The sequence below is a fragment of the Opisthocomus hoazin genome, chromosome 15, assembly GCF_030867145.1.
Source record: "Opisthocomus hoazin isolate bOpiHoa1 chromosome 15, bOpiHoa1.hap1, whole genome shotgun sequence".
Classification (NCBI taxonomy): domain Eukaryota; kingdom Metazoa; phylum Chordata; class Aves; order Opisthocomiformes; family Opisthocomidae; genus Opisthocomus; species Opisthocomus hoazin.
The window spans coordinates 18,803,811-18,822,867 of NC_134428.1; the positions used below are offsets into that span (position 1 = coordinate 18,803,811).

The following is a 19,057-nucleotide window of genomic DNA, read 5'->3' on the forward strand; positions in this document are numbered from 1 at the left end:
TCAGCCGCCAGTGTTTGCAGCAGGATGGGGCTGGTGCCCATGCACACCCAGGGAATGGCAAGCAACCAAGTGCTGTTCTGTGTTCTTTGTGTAGGGAAAATTCTGGTCGGGAAGAAAACACGTTAAAAAATGGAAGTTTACCTGCAAACTGCAGAACCAGCTTAAGGCAAAGAAGAAGTTAGACACCCTTCACAGAGATCGTGTTTGCTGGTAGAAGGAGCAGTAATGAGACAGGAGTAAAAATAAAATAAATAAAAAAAGAGAGAGGCTGCATAGTTTGCTTTATTAGAGCAATGAAATACCCCACCGTATCAAAGCAATTCCAGTTTCTTTTGTAACCACAAAGTAGTCTGAAACAGGCAATTACAGCTTCTTTCCAGCCCAGAGAGGCACATCACCCTTTGCCACATGTTAAGGAATGTTAATAGCAGTGGTGAGGTGAGTTCAGGGGTGCCTGTGCTTTACTGGGAAATCACACCTTGGAGGAATTAGAAACACTCAGCCCTGGGGAGCGATTATCTCGCAGTAACCGCATGCCTGCTGTCCTCAGTGGCATAATTATGGAAGATTCTCAGGATCTGGGATTGAAACAAGCTTGAAAAGCAAAATTCGTGGTTCTCCTGGGGAATATCCCCCTCTGACCAGCAGAAGGACTGGGCACCAGCACATCCTCTGGTCTCCTATGCGGGTCACCCCGGGGGGGACTGATGTGTAGTGGCTTGAGCTGACCCATGCACTGGCACTCAGAAGATCTGGGATTTGCAGGAGGAAATTGCACAAGATGCTTCGCTGTTCTGATTCCCTGTTTCTCATTTTGTGCTGGATGTAAGAGCAGTATCCAGACTTTGAGGTCCATAGCTGGTAAAAGCAGCTCGCTGTACAAATGAGAATTTCATGTTCTTTTTTTACGTATTGGTCTGCACATACACACCATGTAAGCTTTGCCCTATTAAGAATTTTGACGGTAATTATTTATCTGCAAAATCTTGGCCACGTATCCTAATGCAATTCAGTATCCAGTAGCTCTTGAGTTGTAAACTGTAAGTAAAAAGCCAAAAGTGTTTGACATCTGCATGGGTAGGTGGGAAGGGAGGAGGGAGCATGCCTTAAGTTAGCATGGTTACTGCTTTGGGGACATTGGGAAGGTGGAGCTCCCCTGTACAAATGCAGATGTTTAGGCCACCCATGACACAAAACGGTGACATTTCAAAGAATTTTTCACTTTCATAGCTGGAGCCAGAGCATCCTTTTATTTATTTTTCCAAGCCACAGTAAAAGGGCGGCCTCATTGTATGGCTAATAGAGAGGTGTGATTGTATTAGGTTTTATCCCTATTATATGATCTTAAGAACTGCAAACATTTCATTTGAGAGAGAGAGAGGAGAAATTCAAACCCTGAACTTCAAACTGAAAGAGGGAGCCTGTACCAAGTGGGCTGAGTACAGAGTGTAAACACTGTGGTGCTTCTGGTTGTGTCAATATTCAGTGCAAACAACCTCTTCCATTTGGGCTGGAGAGGAAAATACTGGGTCTGTATCACTCATACATAGTGCCGGTGGCCCTGCAGCCTGCTTCTGTACTGAGCGCAGCTCAAACAGCATTTCTGGAACATGAGAGCTCATGAAAGTTGTCTTAGCCTTACTAGATCCCTTTGTATTTCCCTGTGTGGGGCAGGAGACACATTGAAGGGCAGGATTTGAGCCTTATTCCTGGTTAGTCTGCCAATACAAGCAAGATAAGTAATTATATTTTTTGTTGAGAGGAGCTGCAATGCTTTGCGTGGTGCAGTTACTCAGGGACAAGGAGTCTTGAGGACGCCCAGAACCTGCAGACCTCAGTGTCAGCCTGCAAGGTGACGCCTGGGATCGACCAAAGCCCATTGCCAGACTGACATTTTAGCAGAGTGACACATTTTTTCCTAAAGTAGTTGTTGTCATGGGTGAAAAAAGTAGAAGAAAAAACAACTGTGAGTCTGGAAGCTGGCAGGGTGAGCGGCCAGAGCTGCTGCGGGGATCTGGTGCTTATTGCTGGCTTGTTCTTGCAAAGTGCTGAGCACAAAAGAGCTCCAAGGAAGTATTAAGTCTATGCTTGACTGTCAAGGACACGTATAGTTCACTGGCTATATGTGTGCCCAAAGTTAAGCATGTGCTTAATGAGGCTAGAGCGCTACGCTTAGGGCAGAGCTGAATCCTTAATAGCTCCATGTTTTGCAGCTTTTGCTGAAAAACGGGGCTAATATTTTCCTCCTTGCTGCGAGATTTTGAGGACACACTTACTAGCGTTCCTGATTGTCGTAATGATGGCAAGGAAACTTATGAATAAAAAGGAAGAAGTTATATAGCAATACAGCAGATTCACAGTAATTACTTTTTCCAACCGATTTTGAACTGGAACCTATTGTGAACCCTGGAATTTCACTGACACATACATCACGTACAGCAAACAGAAAAAGTCCAACAAGCTGAAAGAAATTTGAGCTCTGCTATGCTTCTAATATGTTTAATTTTATTGTTCCATCAAATCCCTACCCTTAATGACCTCAGACATATTAAATAACATTCTCAGGGCTCAAAAAATGTTTCAGACTTCTAATTTTGCACATATTTTTCCTCCTGTGCTCTCAGAGCTCTACAAATGTTATGTATTGAAAAACCTCTGTAGAAAATATTCTGCAGTCTTTTTCCTGAAGAAAGGCTGAAGGTACCTGGGCTCACACTGAGCTCTGTTTGCACTGCCTGTTTTTCCAAAATAGTTTTTGCAGCTGTATCACTTTTCATGTTTGCAATTTATGGCTAGCAGACAATGTACAACAGAGCCTCAAAAGGATAAATCAAGGGGAAAGATGGCAGATATCATGGGCTTGGCATGGCAAAAATGCTCACACCACTTAGTTTAAGAGCACAAAGGAATCCGAGCCATACAGGGGCAGAGAATATTGATAGTGATATAGTTCCTTAATAGAGATACCTTAAAGAAAGGCACAAAATATCATTGTAGCACCTGATTAATGATGTCTCCTGCTTTTTTAGTTGCTATGAGGCTTTCTTCGCCCTGCTGTGCTAACAGCATTGACCATATTAACACTGACACTGGGAACTCTTTTGTTGTGCTGTTAAGTACCTCTTAATCTTTCAATTCCTGTATGTCAATTCAGGTCTCTTTCTCAAAGATGAATCAAACCCTATTTCTGGGTTTAGAATTTTTTTTTATCTGCGAAGTAAATTAGTGACAAAAGCTTCCCAGAGCTTGCCTTTCTCTTTGTACTCATTTGTACAAGCCCTACTTTTTCTGGATGATAGAAAAAAATTTCTAGCCAACAGGCACTGCCGCTTAGCCACCATGGCATCAGTGTTCACCTATTCTCTGTCCCCCCAGCATCCCGAAAGAGGGAGATGAAGATGAATTTGCAGCATATCCCACACATTTGCACGCCTGCAATTTCTGCATGCGTGTGCTACCTTCTGCGCAATCAGCATAGCAGTATGGATTATATACCTCCCGCTGAGCTCCCTGCACAGAGGGTAGGCTTTTTTTAAATCAAGATATGAAGACCTGAGCTTCTAATTTTGGAAATACACACTTCAATCGCCATAACTGGCCAGAAAGCAGCCGTGTGTGTCATTACTTACAACAGAAGCAGCCCTGTACACAGCTTAGAAAAGTGGTCATGAAAAGCATCTGTATTTCACTTATCCCAGCATTCAGTGGTGCTGCTTTTCGGTAATAACCAAGATCAGCTGCTCTCCCATAGTGCTGGAACAACTCATCTCACCTCACATATTTTAAACTTGCTCTCTAACACTGCGCCTGCCTCTTAGACGTGAGATGTTTATGTGGTGCTGGGGAAATACAGGCAATATTATAAAGAATGAGCCTACTTGCCTGGTCATGTTGTGTCCAGTTCCACAGCAGGCAGTATTAGATATTGATGTACGTGCTGGATTATGCATTAAGTGCACCTACGTACATCCATCTAGAGTTTGGTAGTGCTGGAGTTCATCTCCCAGGTTTTGTATGGCTTACGTGTTTTGTAACAGCATTTCATTTTGTCTTCTTTTCAGCCATCTTCTAAATAATAATAATGATGATGATGATAATTAGGATGATAATAATAATAATAGTAATAATAGTAATAATAATAATAATAAACAACCAGCCTGTGAATCTGAGATCTGAGCAGGCTGAGAGTGCAGCCCCCCACACAGAGACCCCCTCTCTTTAGCGGCATTCCCTGGGAGCGAGAAGGGGACAGCCGGCTGTCGCACTGAAAAGCGCGGGTGGGGAAGACATCCTGACAAATGTGCTTACGCTGATATTTTTTTCCATTTGCTTTTCGCATGGTGACAGGCAGCTACTTACTCGGCAGAGCTGGAAGTAATATTCTGAATTGCTGAAGGAAATTTTCCCAGCTGATCAAACTCTTATGTGTTTTGTGCTGATCAAAGATTCTCTTCGTGTCTTATGTATCTGAAAGCGCAAAAGAATGAATGAAAAAAAGAGCTATTCTTCTGTGCTGGTAGACAGTGAAATGATGATTAGTGAGATTATGCTTTGACTTTACCGTCAGCACGATGTCAGTGAAGGCGATGGTATAGAGGGGGTACATTCTGAGATATCAATAGCACATCCAGATCACTAGGAACAAAAAAGCCCCAAAGAGGAGAAAATGTCCGGTTTTATTATTATGTTTATGTTTTACTGGAGAAAAAAATGAATCTTTCATATTCTTGGTTCATATTAGTTACCCTGATTATTCATCCCTTCATATCCTATCTGCTTGTGTAGTCAGGAGTGGTTACTCATGTTTTGCTCAGGTGAAAATCTGCTTTTATGTTGCTACATCACGTACATGGAACGGCAGGAACCTTTCACTGGTGCTGCTCTGAGTCAGGGACTGGATTTGCACAACCTGTTCACAAACACCCTGATCTATGTAGAGGAATCAGAGGTTGCTTCGTTGTCTTCTAGAAATAATGCTGTTTTTAAGGGGAAAGCCTAAAGTAGGCTTTCTGGAATTTCGGTTGGTTGGATTTTTAATGAATTTAAATAAATTAATTGTGCTTAGTAAAGAAGGGGCCTCTGAGCTGAGGAACCTTCAGTCTAAAGGCGTTAGGGCTTAGTTCCCCGGTCTTGGCTTGGGGATGCTTTTTTCAGGAACGGGAGCCAGTTGTTCTGGCATGTCTATGTAAGTATTCCTTCCTCGGGAAGGCACTCAGATCAAATCCAGCAAGTCTTACTGTGACAGTTTTGCCTCGGTCGTGGAGCGAGGAGGAAAAGCAAGACTGGAAATTAGCAGAAAAGTAAGGCCAGGACACGGGGACAAGGAGGAGAGGGCTGTAGCCATGGGATAGCAAAAGGACTTTTTGAAGATCACATTATAGCAACGTCTGTCAAGAAAGGTTTACATCTAACTGATCTTGCCCTGGGGCCAGGGGATGGGTTAGGTGACCTCCTGAGCCTTTTTTTCTTTGACTCCGCAACTGGAAACGGAAAGAAAACCCACCTTAATATACTGTTTCCCTGTGGATTTTCACTCCCTCTTCCCCCCGCTATCCTCCTGTGTCAGGTAACAGGATATTCATATATACAAATGCTCTTTCGGAAGCTTATTGTCATTCTCCATATCAGATGTTTATGATTTATGTGAAGCTAACTGGTCCTTGAGCATGTGCTGTTGTCAAGCTCTCTTTGTCTGCCTGGAAGAGAAGGACTCCAGGGCTGGCATGCAATAGCATGATCTTGGTATTTATCCTTTTGGCAGTTTGCTAATTATTCCTATTGCTATCACATCCCTATGTGGATTTTTGTCTTTCTGCCACAGTAAATATGCTCTCATTTTTTCTAGCTGCAGAACTGCTAGGTGAATGGGAGAAGCCTGAATATCCTGCAGAGGCCCATATTGTCATTAGGATGATGGCGATGAAACGGGCCAAACATCCTTTCTGTACCACTTAAATTGCATGTCTTTGCATTCTGGGATTGGCCACTCATTTTCTGGACCATATTCTGCTCTTGTAAACAGCTCGTAACGTTCCTGGGAGTGCTCTGTGTAGCAGAACGCTTCGATAAAGCCAAAGCCATCAGCTGCCAAGACTCCATAAGGAGTCAGAAATAGGCACCAGATATCTTCGCTACTGTAGATGTAACTGCATTAGCAATATCATTTATCTTCCTAAGGACTTACTAAGCCACTAAAATGTACTATAAAATTGAGTGGCATTTTTTCCACCTGTTCTAACTGGTGCCAAACGCAGAGAAAGCCCTCCCGGATGATACAACTCTCCATGCAAAATCTAAGTACCCTCCTAAGGACTGCAGCTGCCTCGGAGACATTGGGTTTTTTCCACGGGCTGCCTCCTTCACTTAGAATAATAAGCTTTAGATTATCTCAGGGCACTCTAGATCCTACTGCTGCACAATCCAATTTGACATAAGGGTTGCGGGGAGGGGGAGAAAATCTTGCAAGCAGACACCGGACTTTCAGTCTGAGTTTTCCACTAGTGCAAAGAAGAAGTTCATAGGCGAGGGCTGGGGTGATTTCATGCCTGTCTGTGTTAGAAGAAGGGCTCTTTGCACTTGATGGAGCATCTGTGCTTTGGTTGCTTGCCGGAGCAAAGAGCTGCCTGCAAATCCCCACTGTGGTGCTTCCGAATGCAGAAAGTCACGAAGTCCCTCCCAGGCCACAAAGTAATTGAAACAGCAGCAAACTGCTGAGTGGCAGCCTTTTAGTCTTGTATTAGCTATATTTTATCATTTACGTAACACCATATATTAACTGTTGAGCCTGCAACTCAGCTCTGGGACAGGTATTTAAACACCTTAAATACTCCACAGGAAGAGAGGAAAGCTGCTTTCCAAGGGGAGAAAGAATTAGCGACCTATCACTGTGGGTAGAACCAGATAATCTCCAGTTATCTGTTCTGATAGCCAAATTGCTGTTTTCTCAATGTTTGTCATGTCCCTGCCATTGCAATTACCATGCCTTGGTGGCCTGTTACGTCTTTCAGTGATTTTGCTGCTGCCAAATTTCCCGGGCCAGAGAGGGTCAGGGTCTCCATCTGCAAAATAGTGTAACCCAAGCAAACCCACTGCCTGCTGCAGCAGAGCTCATTGCTGTGATCCATAATCATCCCTAATCCCGGTGGTTGATTCCCGAACAGGAGTGCAACCTATTTAAAAGGAGCTGTTTTCAAATCAGCAGCACATCCTTCGATTAGTTAAGGTACGCGGGTTGACACAGAAGATGTCTCTGAAATGTCTCTGGACTGCGGCGTAGGAAGACAGCATGTGTCTGTCAGGATAACACTTGACTCAGATTGGGCTGTTTGCCCTATTTTCTAGCTTTTTGGCTGCTGTACAGATCATAGGACCCCTCCAGTGCGGGGGAGGTCTGGCATCAAGGCAGGATTCTTTCGAGTAATACATGGCGCTGGTGGGTGTTAATCCCGGTAATTTCGGCAGGTGTACGCGAGTGATCCTGGAAACTAAATACAGATTTCCATGTTAAAAGTTTAGTTTCTGTAACGGTGTTTTCTGAAATGCCAGAGTCTGCGGAGCCTGCAGTGTCACTGTGCTGATGAGCTTCATGAATGGCAGGAAAAAAAAAACAACACCCCAGCAAATTGTTAATGTTGGGTTTGGGGGATCAAATAATTGGCAAACAAATATTTACAGAAAACATTTAAGAAAAGCTTGAGGCTTTGTAATTATTTCTGCACACAAATCACTGTGGTCGTTTATCCAAATACTGCTGAACACCAGAACAGGTCCCGACCATAGCCAGAATGGAGCTGACTCACCAGATTTACTCCCGACTCTGTTCATTTATCAGAGTAGCTTTATTGCCTACATTTGTAAGCATGACTTGCTTTTCTAGCCAAAAGATCAGATCACAGTTGCATCTCGTTTTGTGTCAATGCAAATGTGTCCCTGTCCTTTTTAAAATAATTCTTTACTTCCCATTGTTTTCTCTTGAGTTGTGCCATAGCAGGGAAATTTTCATGGGCTTTGATTTCCCCTTAGTTCTTATTTCTCCTCTACTAGTGTTACTGTGCTGATTTGTCTTTTCCGTATGCTGTGATTGGTCTGGTGCCACTGTGTAATTTTTAACTGTGTGCAGTATCAACAGACCTCCATCTGTCTCTCCTCCAGAGCTTCCCAACCTGCCGTTATAAATATCTGCCAAATCCTTCTCCAAAGAGAGGATCACCAGATTCCAACTGTTTGCAAAATAAGAGCCGCTGCCAGAAATCCTCTCCCACCGTCTGCAACCTGTGCAGAACCTGTGTCCTGCACGTTGTGAGATGCTGCTGCTGGCACTGAGGGGCTCTGACCATTGCTTTCGTTTATGGTCCCTCAGGAGCGTACCCTTCTGCAGAGAGTTCAACATATTGGTCTGTTTGCTCAAATATCTTATTATGTGTGTCATTTTATTAGAAAATAACCCTTGATAGCCATCAGGTAATAAAACTAAAATAACTTGAGCGTTGGGGTTTTTCTTCCCCTTCAAAATGCAATTCTGATTTAAAACATGCTGTGGGATGGCTCAGTGCCAGTGTTGCTTTCTCAGATAGTTCATTAACCTGGAAGGGACTCAGAGTGCGTGCCCCTTTCCCAGCCTGTCGCTTAGAGACTGAGGCCCAGCCACCATGGTCCAAAGCCAGAGTAACTGATAGGACTTGCTGACTGTACATCCACGTTGCTGAGGGCAGAGTTTGCTCTTCTACCTCTTTCTACGTACACATTGGGATAGATCATTAGAAAAATTAGCACCAAGCCAGCCAATGCATTGATTATATTGTGCACACTAAAAACCAGCAACTATTTTATTGAGGCTAAAATAAAATCATGGATAAACACATTTGGATAAAGTAAAAAATACGGATTATGAAGTAGGTGCCCTTTTAACACTGTTAAAGCCATTCTCGTAACAGTCCATTGATTCCAGTGATTCAAAGCCGTGCTAGGCTCATGTGGCATTTTAAATTCAGTTGTGTACTGTAGGCTATGATCATCACACATGTTAGCGTTGTCTGGTGGTACGGCAGCTTATTGTGGCTGAGGAGTTGCCAACGAATCTCTTTAGGTGCTGCTGTAGACAGCAAATTAAGAATAAATGCGTGTTTGAATAAAACTCTTGCCAGCTAAGTCAGATCCAAGGAACAAGGTTCCTGTTCTGTCTGTGGGATATTGGACTAAGTCAGCAGAAATGACTTTTCGAGGTTATTTTGGGAGAGGGTGTCACGTTTGGATCTGCTGCATCTTAGTTCTGCAGAGCTTTGCAAAGGAACATTAAAGAATGTAAAGCAGCTTGGAGGTTTGATAAATCCTCTTTCCAGTCTACATTCAGAATAACCCAGTATTTCCAAGAGACAGAAAGGTGCGTACCATAGTTGTTTGACATGGGCATGGACCATGGGGACTGTGGCTGGAGAGTATTTTTCTGTAGGTAAGTAGAGGGAAGCACCTGAAGCGCCAAAGAAACTTGGGAGTTTGTTTCATGATGTACAGTCAGGTTCAAAAAATACCGGTATTTCCATTGTCTAGGTTGCACTGTGGATTTGGTGTCCATTTTTGAAGGTTTTAGGATGATCAAGTTCATGATTTTCTAGGAGGGTGCACTACTACTTAATAATACATTATGACAGGAGAGAAGTATGTACAAACAAGGCTAAGCCTGCAGGACAGCTACACTTACTCCCACATGAATAATATCCCCAGCCATTGCCGGGGGTGGCAAGGAGCAAAGAGAAAAAGTGAAATTAGAGAGACCGGACTATCCCGGCGGTGATGTGCTGACTGCCTGGCGTGTCGAGCAGGCAGCGCAAAGGAGCTGGGCTGGGGGTATAGCTGTGCTTGCAAGATTAAGATCTGGCCCTTATTTAAGTCTGATTTTCTGGAGCAAGATTTTCTTGTAACGGAATAGCAGTGATTTATTTAAAATCTTTGGGAGATAAAAAGCAGATGGCATTAATTAGCTAATTAGTAATATTTTCTGCAACTTATCAGCTGTGCTGATATGTGTAAAGTTTGCAGAAGCTTGGGATGAATCTTTCTTTCATTTGTTGAAGAAATCAACTATTTTAAAATCTGGAGGGGAGGGAATCATAGAATCATAGAGTGGTTTGGGTTGGAAGGGACCTTTAGAGGCCATCTAGCCCAACCCCTCTGCAGTGAGCAGGGACATCTTCAGCCAAATCAGGTTGCTCAGAGCCCCGTCCAACTTCACCTTGAATGTTTCCAGGGATGGGCCATCAGCCACCTCTCTGGGCAAGCTGTGCCAGTGTTTCACCACCCTCATTGTAAAAAATTTCTTTCTTATATCCAGTCTAAATCTACCCTCCTGTAGTTTCAAACCATTACCCCTTCGCCTATCGCAACAGGCCCTGCTAAAAAGCCATCTTTCTTATGAGCCCCCTTTAAGTACTGATAAGTTATATATGAATGTGTAATTTTCTGCCTAACAGAAATATGTTAATCTTTTCCTTTGAATTTATATTCAGGGCTCATTTCTTCATTTATGAGGGGAATACGCACAATGAAGTCGCACCTCTCCCAGCTCTTGTCTTGATTACATGGTGTGTTGTGTGACGTGTCAGAAGTTTCTGGCTCTCCCTTATTCCTCTGTGTGGGCGAGCTCCTTCCTCTTTTGCATGTATTATGGAGACAAAGCAAAATGTTATTTTTTATTTTATATCAGGCTCACTTTTATCTTGCCTCTTTGCAGCCTCAAAGCACCCTAGCAGAACTTCTGCCAAGTGTTGGCCACCTCCATGACCACTACTATGACAATGGTCAGTGCTGTTTTGGCCAGAGCATGGGGTGTTGGAGGCCCCTCTGACCGGGAGTTATATTGGACACAAGTAAAATGTCTTGATTTTTTTCTCATTTTCACCATTTAGGGCGAGATAGCGTACCTCGCCAAGATTTAAATATAAAGAAGAACATCTGAGAAAGCATATCAGCCTTTCAAACCCTACTGTTTGCATAGCAAAGTTTTGCTATAGCCAAAACCCATGAGACTTACCCAGTTTCTCCGGCAATGTGGAGGCTTGCAGGCATTTACCAGTCCCAGTAGTCATGGTCATGGGTGGACACACCTTTGGGTTCACAAGGAGCTTCATAATTAGGATTTACTGCAAATTCTCTGGAGGTTTGAGCTCTGCACCAGCACCACCCCAAAGCCTTTCATGCAGCAAGTTCCCGGTGCAGAAGCTGTAGTTTAATTGCCAGTGTGTGGCGTGGGTGACGCAGGAGCTGTCATCTGGCCACCTGTAACAGCAGGGAATGAGAAAGAGCTTTGTTTTCCTCTTCTGAGGAACTGTCCTCCCTTGCAGATGCTGTGCAGAACAGCTTTGCAGTGCTTATCTCCTATTTAAGACTTCAAAATAAGGCATGATGCAGGTTGAGGTGGGGCCCAGACATGTACTGGTCAACTGCCGAAGTTGTGCTCCATCCAAAAGCCATCAGGACTGGAAACTGCCTGAAGTGAGACACAGATCTGCTCCTCTGTTATACAGAACTTTCTGTTTTCCATGGGGTTTGGTCTTGAAGCTTTAGCCTTTCTATTTCCATCAGAATGACATCTTTTATTGGTTCTTAATCTGAAGAAACAACAAATTCTGCATCCTCTCTGAAGCACGGTCTTCTTAATGTTCTTTGAAACATGACATGTGTCGTGGCCGTCAAACTGCAATGATCCCATTTCTTCTGAAATGAGAAAAACATGTCACTTTTGGCTCTAAGTAATACAAAGGAAGAGTCATTCTTTAGGTAGGAGCTGCATGGCTGCCAAAGATGAAAGGAAAATGTTATTACTTTTGGAAATTTCATAATTACAGTTAATGATATTTTAATGAAATGACATTGTCTTCACCGCTAACACTAATGAAATGTTTGAGAGTGATAAAACAGATCTTGTTAAATAGAGCAAAAATCTGGAGTGGAATAGCTTTGTGACAGCAGCCTGCATGCACAAGTCTTGAATTCCTGTTTTTTTGTTACAGTAGTTTAAAAAAGAAGACAAAATGAAGGCTACATGACAAATAATGCACACATAATATGTTTAAAGGCCTTCCGTTAAGCAAACAATACTGAACTCCTGAATAACATGCTGATTGATGACTGAGTACTGCTCCTTAGAAATACTAACCCTTCATTAAAACATTCTCCTTGTTTTTCTTTGCAGACAAACCAGAGAACAAGAAACCCCACCTGACTTTTTTTATTTCTCAGACTATGAAAGACATAATGCAGAAATAGCGGCATTTCATTTGGACAGGCAAGTAAAATGGATTTGGATTGAAAGAAAAGTGGAAATATTGTGATAAGTTTCTGCACTTGGCCAGCCCTGTAACTGAATGACTTTTAAAGAAGGGAAAAATGGAACAAAGGTGGGCAAACACAATGAATAAATGAAGTGGCAGATGAAGAAAGGGTAGATTAATAATTAGGAAACGTGACTTGCTCTGGGAATGAGAAACCTGGCAAGAAGTAATTCTCAAAAAGAAAGAGAAATTATCCTGAAGAGAAACCGAGAAATGAATTTCCCCTGTGATCTTGAAGTGCTTATGGAGAGGACCCATCTCCCGGGGAATATGTCACATAAGTGTGCTGGGAGTCTGGCTCACCCTGATTAGCTCCAGGGCACGCAAACCCGAGTGAGACATGGGGAATGGTGTGAGTATTCAAAGAGAAGTAAGTGAGATGGGGAGGGAGTTCTGGTTTCACAGCAAAAAACTGCAGCCATCCCATATCAGGAGCATATTTAGGCCACAAGTTAGTGAAAAGGTGAGGGCAATGGTGGTCATCCCATGCTCGTGTTAGCTGAAAATGTCCCCCCATACAGAGTTAGTACAGAGTATGGTCGATACCCCAAGGCTAGGAAGGGACTGCAGCTCTCTCAGCCTGCCCAGATTAGGAGTGGGGATTAATAATTAGTGATGAATTATTAGCAGTATGGCTAGAAACCATGACATTTCACAGGCTGAGTTAGAACTGAAGCATCTTTCATGCTCTGAAGTGCCATGAAACATCCTTTCAAAAGGTTGAAGCTTTGGGGCCACAAATTATTTGGGGGTACGTGTAGTATTGCTGCCTTCTGGGTTGATAGTTAGGATAAGGGAACCTGTCAGCAGGTGGCATAGGGTAGACTTGCCGTTAAGAGCCATCCTGGTCAGATCCTTCAAGGATTTTCTGTATTTTGTTGCTATTGACCTTGGTGTTGATCCCTTCTCTTTTTTTATTTTTTATTGCCATTTTAAGCAGATAGTACTGTAGGAAAAAACATTAATGGAGTTCCTGCAGGGAGCTATGTTAAATATCCACACACTGAGTAGGAAAAGCAGTTGCTACCCAATGTAGGAAATCTTATCAACAGACAATGGACGTAATAATCCCACCTATTGAGAGGCTTTGTATGGGAACTTGTCTCTTTTACTGTACCAAATAGCAATGCTTTGTAGGGAGCTTTTGATGATCTCCTAAGGCAGAGGAGTTCATGGGTAGAGAAAGGCTCTTCACCCAGCCTTTGCTCATGGGAAGGTTTGTAGTCTCAGGGAGACTGTTTAGGCTGGTGTAAGGGTACAGAGAGGAGCAGAAGCAAATAAATCAAACAAATACTAAGACTGTCAGAAAAAAAAATTACTATTAGGTGGTGTTGATAGAAGAAAGAGGCTGAAATCCCATTCCTCAAGTCACCTAAAATATTGGTGAGCGAAATACGTGTTCTAACAATCCCAAAATAGCACAAAGTCAAAAAGGAGTTTCTACTGTCTCTCATTTTTGCAATTCTATGTATCATTTTTTTTGTGGAACAATTTTTCCCCATACTATTCTGTAATTTGCATCTGCTCCATACTACGTAGGCAAGTGAGAGCTGATCATATTTGGGACATATTTTGTAATGTATTATACGAAGGATTATCCAGTTTAAAGTTGAAGGGCTTTTTACTCCTTAAAGACCACAGATAAATGTGCCTTCAGAGTGTAATGAACCTATCACTATCATTATATTTTAATCCTTTACATAAACTATCTCTTTTCATTCTCTTCCAGGATCCTGGATTTCCGTCGCGTGCCACCGGTTGCAGGTAGACTGGTTAACATGACAAGAGAAATTCGAGATGTTACTCGTGACAAGAAACTGTGGAGAACGTTTTTCATCTCACCAGGTAATCTTGGAAATAACACTATGTTCTTTCTGTCCCGCCAAACACGTACTTAAGGGAACGATGTGTAGATTGCTTAATTGCTCAGATATTTCTAATAGAACTGTCTTCTAGACCTTTGAATAAAAATAAATGTGGAGACATAGCCTACAAAGAAGACTTCATTGTTTTGAATTGAGTGCCTTTTCCCCTTGACAAATTATCCACAGAGACAGGCTTTTATGTTCACAAAAGCAATGTATTCAACGAATGTTTTATGTAAAGCAATTTCTAAAGCAATTTCTTCTGTTGCTCTCAGTTTACCCAAAACCTTATTACTTAGCCCATTAGTTGTTTAGGCTCTTTTTCCTACTGCAATGTGATCTGTCACTTCTGTTGGTCAGATGCATTTATTTCTCAGTTTTGACTGGAGGACCAAAACCTAATTTTCTCAGAGTCATGTACTTCAGTTTTTATTACAACAAGAGTCTGAGAAAAATCAAGCAAATAGATGTGTAACCTATCCTGCTTCCAGCTCAGATTCTCCACTGGGCAGCGGCCAGAGTAGAAGTGACCTGACTTGTTCCCAGTCCTTGTTCTTGCTTTGAGGGCTGACCCCAGGAACCGATACCACTCTCTATTAATCTTCACTCTTTCACGATGTCTGGTGGCCCCGGTGAAGGATGGAACTCCACAGGGTGGGAATTTTACAAACACAGGATAAAACCATGTCCTGCTCACCAGAATATACAACTGGAATAGGTAAAGATAGGCAAAGGGTGCTCTGTTTCACATCTTGGGTGCTGAGATGGAGAAATTAAGGCTCTGAGTTAAGGCTCCGAGTTCAGGCACAAAAATACATGCTTGAGTATGTTCTTAGAGAAAGAATATCTAGGGAAACATTCAATCTAAAGCATGGAGCTATCTTCCAGTGAGCTTAACTCATATTATTTCAGCTGCATGCAGATGTGCTTTGCTGAATTCAGGCTGTGACTTGTGTAGCAGGCAATTTGGAGCAGAAATCTCCGGAGATCTCTCCCTTGCTCTGTGTGTGATTGGCCAGAAGCTGTTTATCCCAGATCCCTGAAGTCAAGATCCAAGGACTTAATTACAGTTTCTCCCGACATAACTGTAATTCATTGCTGTTAGCTAGAAACCAGAGCCCTGTCATTGCAGAGCTTTCTCTCTTAAAATGTTTATCACACTTTTGTGACCACCAATAAAGTCATTATTATGGCTGTTATTTTTAGCTTCATATTTATGTTCAGCTCTGCAGGACACAGTTGAGCAGTCAGTTAATTATTCCAGTAACTTCATTTGTAAAATACATTAAATAATTAGAAGAGGCTTCATCTTACCCCATGTTATGAGCACTCCAATTTGCCATGCACAGTCATGGTGACAGTACGTGGTGACAGTACGTGGTGACACCGTTCACCAAACCTGATGTGCAGACATTTCTGCATGCTCCAGCTAGGTACTGCTGCCTCAGTTGCTCTCTCTCCCTCTCTGTCTCTCTGTGTCTACATTTTTTTTGCTTGATTTTTTTGTAGGCAATCACACACAAAAGGTGGCAAAAACAGCTTGTGCCTGTTTATGTGCACAAGGTACTTTGGCTCGTTTGAGATATCAGCCATTTTATTCCCATGATGATGCCCATTTTAGCAAGTAAGACACGGATTAGTAGGTTTGCTTGCTTTTTAGTCTACCCAGGTTATATATCAAGGCTTAGGGGTGAACTTGAGTGATTTCTGAGAATTACAAAACTGCACTCAAGTACTGAGCAGCTTACAGCAGCCAGAGCACGGCAATGCGGAGTTAAGGCTGCCGGTTCGGATGAAGATCTTTATCTTGTCATTATGAAATTCCAGACATCCAAGGGATGATCCAAGCATAATCCTTTATTTAAATTTATTTAGAAGCCTGAGATAAATTCAATTAAAATATTTGATTAACTATGAATCAGGCTTTTCTGGAGAATAAAACGCTTAAGCAATTAATTTTTCTTTCAGTTTTACATTTCCTAAATCAATATACTTTGCTTAAATCATGTTGGTTACTTGTCAAAGTTCTTCCCTACAAGTCCCCAGTTTAATTAGTCAGATTCTCATTAACATATGCCCAACCTCCATCTTCTATTTCATACTGACCTTAAGAGGCAGGCATTAATTAATGCTTAATGAAAAAGTAATAAAGGTCCTAAATTAAGCATTTAGACACAAATTCACAAACCTAGCAGGAAGCTCAAGCAGCAGATTGAGGGCAGAAAAGGGAAAAGAGGAAGGTGCTGTGACAAGCCCCGCAGCCTGGGGAGGTGAGGGTGGAGAGGGACCAGGGAGCCTGGGGAAGGCTGGCAGAGGCTGACTTGTCCCCTCTGGCAGATGAAGGGCACCAAAGTCACCTGGTTTTGGGGGAGAACTGGTTACAAAGCTGAGAAATTGAGGTGCGACGTACAGATACTTGCAGGAACCAGCCTGTGCCCCCACATTAAGCTATGGAGGCCCCTCAGGGGCTGCCTTTGGGGTGTGGCTCTGCATCTCCATCCCCAGTGGTGCTCAGTGACAATGATCATGGGGGCACATGGTATCTGCTTCTCCATGCACCCATATACATCTCTTAAAATTAAACGAGCACTAAATGTAATTGATTTTATAGAAAGCTCTTCCTTTCCGGCTGGGAGATCACTATTTGCAGTGGAGACCCTCAGAGGGTGAATATTGATGATGCCCATCAATACACTGTGTTATTCCCTGGACCTGTGCAGGAATGTGTCGGAAGAAACCTCACTGCATTTCCACACCTGGGCCATCTCACTTGTCCCATGAGGCATGGAAATCAGGGCCTCTTACTGCCAAGAAGCTGCGGGCAGATGTAGCTTCAGAGCACGCTTCCAAGCAGAATCGCTTCTTCCACTGGAAAGTGGAAATGGCTGCAAGCAGACTGGTCAGTCAATGCATTAGGCTGCATTCAGAGAGAAAGCAGATTGCAGAAAAGTGCACTTCCAGGCAGTTTGGACGAAACATGAGAAATGGAATTAGGTCAGTAATTATTTAAATTAATTTTACATCCTTTGCAGTAGGGCAGACTGTAGTAGCCCTGCTACTCTTACAAATGAATGGTAATTTGCTAGGCAAAAAGAGACATATTAATGATGTCAGCCTTCATTTTGGAAGTAATTGAGGCAGCAGCTTAAAGAAATCAATGTTATACAGCCAGTTAGCACTATATTTTTGTTCATATTAACCATTTCCAAGGGATTATGGAATTTTTTCTTCCCCGCTCAGCAGACAATAGCAATTCTGAATTAGCTATTATTTTGAGCAGGTAAAAGAAAGATCTTTTCATGCATTGCTTTAGTAAATATTCAGGATTCTTTCCAGTACTCCAATTGCACAGGCTTGCTAAATGTCCTCTATTAAGAGTCATGCAAATCTGAATAAAAGAATTGCTCTGCCAAGCAATTTGCTTTAAGGTATCTCCACTTGTTCCTTTCTTCCTGAGAAGAATCATTGTTCAGCTATCAGGATGGTGCACAGAAAATGTGCAGATGAGCACACAGATGCTCTGGTTCTTAATTGTTGTAATTAGTTGGAGTTTCGATCACCAGGCCATGATTTTTGCATGGATTTCATTACAGATTGTATCCATTCATCCTCAGATAATGAAAATCAGACACTCGCAACACTGCTCAGGATTCTTTTGCCTCTAGTGCTTTGGGGAAAAAATTCTGTTTTTTAATGAAGAAGAAGTTTGCATGTTGCAAATTTGCAGCATTGGAGCATTTCAGGATGTATAAACATCCCTCCCTTTCTGGTGTGCCAGCACTGCTGCTGTTGCCGTTTCTACCCACTCTGCAGGAGCACAAATTCCTGGCAATCGCTTCTTTTGCCGGCGTACATAGGGCCAGGGGTCTGCACAGAAACACCTGCATCGTACGAGGGAGGAACATACAGGCTGGGCAATTTTAATGGGAGGAGAAGGACTACACTCCAATTAGCCCTCATCTCCTTTTTCCCTCTGATTTTTGCCTTCGAAAGGCCAAGCTCTGCTCTTAGCATGGGATTGCGGCAAAGCACTGGGCTCGTGTCTCTAGCTGGAATTTCCCCCTCAGCCTGCTGTGCAGAATGTGGGTCACCTACTTAGGTTTCAAAGAGGCTTGCTACTGCACCTGGAAGTCTTAAAGGAGAACTGTGTTTTTCTATACTGGGTACCTCTTTTTTCCCTACGATTTTAAGAAACCTTAAAAATTAATGTTTTCCTATATAATTCAGGCTGCTTCATCTCACTACCTGTGTGTAAGAACTAGCGTAGACATATTAGGATGTGTATTCTGTATCAATCAAAGCAGTTTATTTCTTTAATAGTAACTTGAGATACAGCATCCTTTCACCTCCTGTCCCACAAATCAGACAGGAGCCATGAGGATTAAGTACCACAGGTCTGAGCCCACTGGGAGAATAACAGCTGGCAGAAAAAGCTTTGCCATTGAAAGTAACTTCTCGACGAGAAACACACTTGGGATTTTATTGCAAGTTCGCTGTCTTGATGACAGGACACGTCCTGCCGCCGCTCGGAGGAGTGGACTCCTGTTGCCGGCGACGGGGGCTCTGTGGGAGAGTCAATAGCTGGAGGAGCTCAGCAGGAGTGGCTCGGCATGGCACAGGCACCGCACGTGCTGGCTGTGTCACTGCAGCAGCGAATGCCACTGCTGCCATAGCCCTCGAGCTTTCCTGAAGATTTATCTGGATATGAATGTGTGATTACTGTCAAATGATTAGTCCCAGTTGCTTTCATTGACAATACAAGGCAGAGTTTCATTGTTCCCAAAGTTAAATTCAGAAGCAAACTATTAAACACAGTATTTATCTTCCCACTGTGAAAAATGCTATGTTTAATATAACTCCTTTTTT

At 42.7% G+C, this 19,057-nt stretch overlaps 1 protein-coding gene across 1 annotated transcript in view; it reads left to right on the forward strand.

Moving 5' to 3' along the window:
- The window catches only part of FAM20C (FAM20C golgi associated secretory pathway kinase), a 68,144-nt gene that overhangs the window by 34,050 nt on the left and 15,037 nt on the right, over nucleotides 1-19,057 (forward strand). Inside the window, 2 exon segments of the mRNA XM_075436137.1 lie at nucleotides 12,188-12,280; nucleotides 14,056-14,171. Coding sequence (XP_075292252.1) covers nucleotides 12,188-12,280; nucleotides 14,056-14,171 — 209 coding nt within the window.